The sequence below is a fragment of the Salminus brasiliensis genome, chromosome 11 (genome assembly GCF_030463535.1).
Source record: "Salminus brasiliensis chromosome 11, fSalBra1.hap2, whole genome shotgun sequence".
NCBI classification, from domain to species: domain Eukaryota; kingdom Metazoa; phylum Chordata; class Actinopteri; order Characiformes; family Bryconidae; genus Salminus; species Salminus brasiliensis.
In genome coordinates, this window is record NC_132888.1 from 40,704,843 (window position 1) to 40,711,577 (window position 6,735).

The following is a 6,735-nucleotide window of genomic DNA, read 5'->3' on the forward strand; positions in this document are numbered from 1 at the left end:
TGGCACCTGAAGCTCACTGATGGTCATGGAGGCCCCGCCCACCTCACAACTTACAGGACCTGGACCACAGAGACCACAGCACCTTCAGAGGTCTTGTGGAGTCCATGGCTTGACGGGTCAGAGCTGTTTGGCGGCACGAGGGGCACCTATAAGGCAGGTGGTTTTAATGTTATGGCAGATATATTCACTGTATAACAGAATTACATAATGTCTTAATAAGCATAAAACCAGAAGGAAGCAGGGACAGAAGACACGCGGAGACACGGGACACGTCCAGAACAACGTCCATTTATTGTGCTTTATTACAAAGTTACATACAAAACAGCTCAGCGCTGAAAAGGCCCGTCGTCTGTCTGAGCGTCTGTCTGCGTCTCTGTCTGAGCGTCTGTCTGCGCCTCTGTCTGAGCGTCTGTCTGAATGTCTGTCTGCATCTCTGTCTGAGCGTCTGTCTGAATGTCTGTCTGCGTCTCTGTCTGAGCGTCTGTCTGAATGTCTGTCTGCGTCTCTGTCTGAGCGTCTGTCTGAGCGTCTGTCTGAATGTGTCTGAGCGTCTGTCTGAATGTGTCTGAGCGTCTGTCTGAGCGTCTGTCTGAATGTGTCTGAGCGTCTGTCTGAGCGTCTGTCTGAGCGTCTGTCTGAATGTGTCTGAGCGTCTGTCTGAGCGTCTGTCTGAATGTGTCTGAGCGTCTGTCTGCATCTCTGTCTGAGCGTCTGTCTGAGCATCTGTCTGAATGTGTTTGAGCGTCTGTCTGAGCGTCTGTCTGCGTCTCTGTCTGAGCGTCTGTCTGAATGTGTCTGAGCGTCTGTCTGAATGTGTCTGAGCGTCTGTCTGAATGTGTCTGAGCGTCTGTCTGAGCGTCTGTCTGAATGTGTCTGAGCGTCTGTCTGCATCTGTCTGAGCGTCTGTCTGAATGTGTTTGAGCGTCTGTCTGAGCGTCTGTCTGAATGTGTCTGAGCGTCTGTCTGAGCGTCTGAGCGTCTGTCTGAGCGTCTGTCTGAATGTGTCTGAGCGTCTGTCTGAGCGTCTGTCTGAATGTGTCTGAGCGTCTGTCTGAGCGTCTGTCTGAGCGTCTGTCTGAATGTGTCTGAGCGTCTGTCTGAGCGTCTGTCTGAATGTGTCTGAGCGTCTGTCTGCGTCTCTGTCTGAGCGTCTGTCTGAGCGTCTGTCTGAATGTGTCTGAGCGTCTGTCTGCGTCTCTGTCTGAGCGTCTGTCTGAATGTGTCTGAGCGTCTGTCTGAATGTGTCTGAGCGTCTGTCTGAATGTCTGAGCGTCTGTCTGAGCGTCTGTCTGAATGTGTCTGAGCGTCTGTCTGAATGTGTCTGAGCGTCTGTCTGAGCGTCTGTCTGAATGTGTCTGAGCGTCTGTCTGAATGTGTCTGAGCGTCTGTCTGAATGTGTCTGAGCGTCTGTCTGAATGTGTCTGAGCGTCTGTCTGAGCGTCTGTCTGAATGTGTCTGAGCGTCTGTCTGCGTCTCTGTCTGAGCGTCTGTCTGAATGTGTCTGAGCGTCTGTCTGAGCGTCTGTCTGAATGTGTCTGAGCGTCTGTCTGAATGTGTCTGAGCGTCTGTCTGAGCGTCTGTCTGAATGTGTCTGAGCGTCTGTCTGCGTCTCTGTCTGAGCGTCTGTCTGAATGTGTCTGAGCGTCTGTCTGAATGTGTCTGAGCGTCTGTCTGAATGTCTGAGCGTCTGTCTGAGCGTCTGTCTGAATGTGTCTGAGCGTCTGTCTGAATGTGTCTGAGCGTCTGTCTGAGCGTCTGTCTGAATGTGTCTGAGCGTCTGTCTGAATGTGTCTGAGCGTCTGTCTGAGCGTCTGTCTGAATGTGTCTGAGCGTCTGTCTGAATGTGTCTGAGCGTCTGTCTGAGCGTCTGTCTGAATGTGTCTGAGCGTCTGTCTGAATGTGTCTGAGCGTCTGTCTGAGCGTCTGTCTGAATGTGTCTGAGCGTCTGTCTGAATGTGTCTGAGCGTCTGTCTGAATGTGTCTGAGCGTCTGTCTGCGTCTCTGTCTGAGCGTCTGTCTGAATGTGTCTGAGCGTCTGTCTGAGCGTCTGTCTGAATGTGTCTGAGCGTCTGTCTGAATGTGTCTGAGCGTCTGTCTGAGCGTCTGTCTGAGACAGATAATACACAGACAATTGTCTGCTCACATAGTTACCAATCCAGGCTCCGCCCACTAATGTGCTTCTCCATAGCTACGGCTGATTGTTAGGCGAGCGCCACAGAGCGCAGGTGGAGCTACAATCTCTGATCTGGGCTGATGTGGTTCTGTTCGGCTCGTCCAACCCGCCAACAGCAGGTCTGGCAGATTACATTAGTGGGCGGAGCCTGGAGAGAACAGTTGGACATGGCTTATACACCTGTTTGAAGGTAAGGTTCAGGAAGGAGGCGGGGTTTACGAAGGAGGTGGGGATTTAGAAGGAGGCAGAATTGAGGGAGTAGATGAGGTTAAGGATGAAGTGTGTGTGTGTGTGTGTGTGTGTGTGTGTGTGTGTGTGTAAGCTTGAATTAATGGAATGCAGTGTTGTTCGTGGGAGTAACACTCCACTGGCTTTTTGCTTTGATGTGCCAGTTCTGCAGAGAGGACAGAAGAGTGTGTGTGTGTGTGTGTGTGTGTGTGTGTGTGTGGTAAAAAAGCAAAGGTTATTAGCGTGGCTTGGTCCCGTTAACACTCTGTATAAACAGTAATAAATAATACTGTATTGTGTGTGAGTGTGTGTGTGCGCTTGTTTGAGTGTGTGTGTGAGTGTGTGTGTGTGTGTGTGCAGTAAGGCACTTATCGATAAAAAATACAAAACTATTAACAGAGAAAGAGGCTACACTTCTGTATCGGTCAAGACTGTTGGAAATACTGAGAGGAGGCTGTGTGTGTGTGTGTGTGTGTGTGTGTGTGTGTGTGTGTCTCATCGTGGAGGCCGTGACTGACACACACACTCGCAGCGTTCGTGGTGCTGCAGGTGGATCTCCTCTAGAACCCAGCGCGCCTTTGTCTTCTTCCTGTAGTAGCTCTGCCCCGGAGAGAACTTCAGCACCTGTTCACACACACACACACACACACACACACACACACACACGCTTGTGTTATGGTGGGTATGGCACGGTAGTGTAGTGTTATTATTACGATTATTATTGTCTGTTCCTGATTCTGTGGTCAGTGGAGTCCAGGAGGAACGGAACTGGTCAACCCAAACAGAACCTTCCACTATCAACAACACGCACACACACACAGCTACTCATCTGACTGTGTGTGTGTGTGTGTGTGTGTGTGTGTGCTTTGATTAGCTTAGAAATGCTGTGTGTTTCCTGTTGAGTAAGAATGTGGAGTGTGTTCCCTTATCAGCATTAAACACTCTCTCACACACACACACACACACACACACACACACACACACACACACTCTCTCACACACTCTTTATTATACCCCCCCCCCCCCCTCGCAGGCCTTCAGCTCTTTCTGTCTTCTTCTTTATCTTTCACTCCCAGAACCACCATCCTCTCTCACTCCTCGCTGTCCCTGTACAGAAGTACTGCCATTAGAATAAGCCAGCAAGTGGACGGACCCGGTCACTGAGGGGGCAGCACATGGCCTCCTGTCTTTAGTTTCACAGTAGAACCTGAAGAGCACCGACGTTCAGGAGATGTCCCACAGAACACGGACCCTCATTCCTCTGTGGGGTTTAGGTTTAAATAAGTGTGTGTGTGTGTGTGTGTGTGTGTGTGTGTGATCACCTCATGCAGCTTGTCGACAGTCTTGGCGGCGCTGCAGCTGCAGGAGTTTCCAGCTGTCGGTGCCGCAGCCACAGTTCCCGCCGCAGCGCTGCACCAGCAGACACCGCGGGAAGAACACGGCGTTGGTGGCCTTCAGCTCCTCCCGCAGGTTCACCGAGAAGTTCCGCGGTGTGCAGCTATACTGCTTAACGTCCTCATACAGACGATCCAGATCCACTGAGACGCGCACACACACACACACACACACGCGCGCACACAGAGGAATAAGCCAAGCTCATGGTAAAGAGTTTACCACACATCACCCTGTATCAGCTCCACCTTAACCCATCACCCTGTATCAGCTCCACCTTAACCCATCACCCTGTATCAGCTTCACCTTAACCCATCACCCTGTATCAGCTCCACCTTAACCCATCACCCTGTATCAGCTCCACCTTCAACCATCACCCTGTATCAGCTCCACCTTAACCCATCACCCTGTATCAGCTCCACCTTAACCCATCACCCTGTATCAGCTCCACCTTAACCCATCACCCTGTATCAGCTCCACCTTAACCCATCACCCTGTATCAGCTCCACCTTAACCAATCACCCTGTATCAGCTCCACCTTCAACCATCACCCTGTATCAGCTTCACCTTAACCCATCACCCTGTATCAGCTCCACCTTAACCCATCACCCTGTATCAGCTCCACCTTAACCCATCACCCTGTATGTGTGTGTGTGTGTGTGTGTGTGTGTGTGGTGAACACTCACACTTGTGTTGCGGTCGGCGTGTAACTGCGAGGCATGTAGTAGTGTGTGTGTGTGTAGATGCTGTTGAGGTCCTGTTGCCAGGTGTTTGGTTCAGGTGCTTTGGACTTCCTCACTGTACTAAACCCGAGATGACATCATCAAGATCATCCACCGAGAGCGGGGCTTCAGTTACGTCCTGCAGAGAGAGACAGAGAGTGAGAGAGAGAGAGACAGATGAGAGAGAGAGAGAGAGAGAGAGAGAGAGAGACAGAGAGAGAGAGCAGAGAGAGACAGAGAGAGCAGAGAGAGAGAGACAGAGAGAGAGAGAGAGAGAGAGAGAGAGAGCGAGAGATAGAGAGAGAGAGAGACACAGAGAGAGAGAGAGACAGAGAGAGAGAGACAGAGAGAGAGAGGGAGAGAGAGAGAGAGACTACTGATATATATATATACACACATTTCCAGTGAATCTAGAGAGGGTAATTTGTACACTGAAAGTTTGTGTGTGTGTGTGTGTGTGTGTAGCAGTGTGTGTGTGTGTGTGTGTGTGTGTGTGTGTGTCTTACCACACAACTGTCACTGGCTCCCAGTTAGTCACAGCTATCAGAGGGACATCATTCTGAAAAAGAGAGAGAGAGAGAGAGGGAGAGAGAGATTGTATTAGTGTGTATTTATTGAATCCAGGTGTGAGTAATGTTCTGAGCCGTGAGAGAGCAGGACGCTCTCAGGACTGCTCTGCACTGATTGTCGCAGGTCTGCTTAATCAAACAGGGACATTAATTTTTTTACCTTTGTTTCATTAAAGAGATGAAAGTTTCAAATTCTGATTAGGTTGAATATTAATGACCATGCAATAAAGGAGTCGCCATAGCAACAGCCTAGCCTGGCTAGCTGTCCTTGTGCTGTAAGTGCGCTTTCTCCACTCAGAGCCTCTCGCTGAACTGGTGCAGTCATGCAGACGCACGCCGCAGGCCCCCTAGTGTCACTCCGCCAGCGTACTGGAAGCCCACTGACCGCTTCTTTCACTTCCTGGTTTAAATCTGCCTCCTCAACGTGTGCAATCAGCACTTTCTGTGAGCGACCATGTTTTCACAGCTGTATAAAAGGTCCTGGTTCTTGTTGGATGCGCTGTGTTTTCTGAGAGAGCGCGAGAGAGCGCGAGAGAGCGCGAGGGTGAGCTCCTTCAGAGCGCGAGGGGAATCAGATAATGTGGATTTTTGGGTTGTGATTTCATATGCAGGCCTCCTTTCACACACACACCCACACACACACACCCACACACACACACACACACACACACACATTCCTGAAAGCCACAGGTCTCCTGCTATATAAATCTCGCTACACAGCAGGGCAGACAATAGCGAGAGGTCAAGGTCACACAAGGAGAGCGATAAGCTCATCACTACGGAAACCAGATCAAACGCAGCCCACCCCACTTCCTGTCAGGAACGCCGCAGTTCAGGAAGTCTGGGGGCAGGAGAGCAGGAAACACACACACACACACACACACACACACACACACACACACACACACACACACACACACACTCACTCACACACACACACACACACCTGTACACCCAGCATATAATCAGCAGTAAGGAAACTCTATTAATCAAACAATATTGAGAGAATTACAGTATAGACAGCTATAGACTATGACTGATATTATAGATGATAGAGTTATGAACAGTCTTTGAGTTCTTCAGAGTTACACACAGATTTTGAGTTATAGACCGTTATAGAAAACTACAAAGAGCTGAAGAGAGTTATAGTAAGTTGTTTGAGTTATAGACCATCTTTGAGTTATAGACTGCTACAGACAGTTGCCCTCAGGACGCTCTGGGTGGCGCAGACTGGAACATGTCCAGGAACATGTTTACTGAGCGGTCGCGGGACATCGGGCCTACCTGGAGGAGATTAACACCTGGAGAACTGGTGCCAGGATCATTATCTCCTCCTCAAACGTCAGCACGTCTGAGGAGCTGATCGTGGACTGAAGCAGGAGAGGAGCCCCACCCCGCCAGGATCAGCGGAGCTGCCGTGGAAGAGCAGACAGCTTCCAGTACCTGTCGTGGTCCTGCCACACCAGTAAGAAGGCCTATCAGTGTCTCTACCCAGCTCAGACTGTCCTCCAGGTGCTGCGAAAGTTCTGCACCATCAGAGCATCCTGACGGGGAACATCACCGCCTGGTGCAGGAACAGCACCGAACAGCTCAGAAGGGCCCTCCGAACCAAGGCCGGAAAGGTTGTAGGCACAGCACAGAGAGGATGCGA

General features: G+C 50.5%; 1 protein-coding gene across 1 annotated transcript in view; it reads right to left on the bottom strand.

The window, feature by feature from the left end:
• Positions 1-2,074: 2,074 nt before the first annotated feature.
• Positions 2,075-6,735, bottom strand: part of pdgfd (platelet derived growth factor d) — a 20,266-nt gene continuing 15,605 nt past the window's right edge. The window contains 6 exon segments of the mRNA XM_072691445.1: positions 2,075-3,025; positions 3,724-3,771; positions 3,773-3,939; positions 4,478-4,606; positions 4,609-4,654; positions 5,027-5,074. Coding sequence (XP_072547546.1) covers positions 2,897-3,025; positions 3,724-3,771; positions 3,773-3,939; positions 4,478-4,606; positions 4,609-4,654; positions 5,027-5,074 — 567 coding nt within the window. The 3' untranslated portion in view covers positions 2,075-2,896.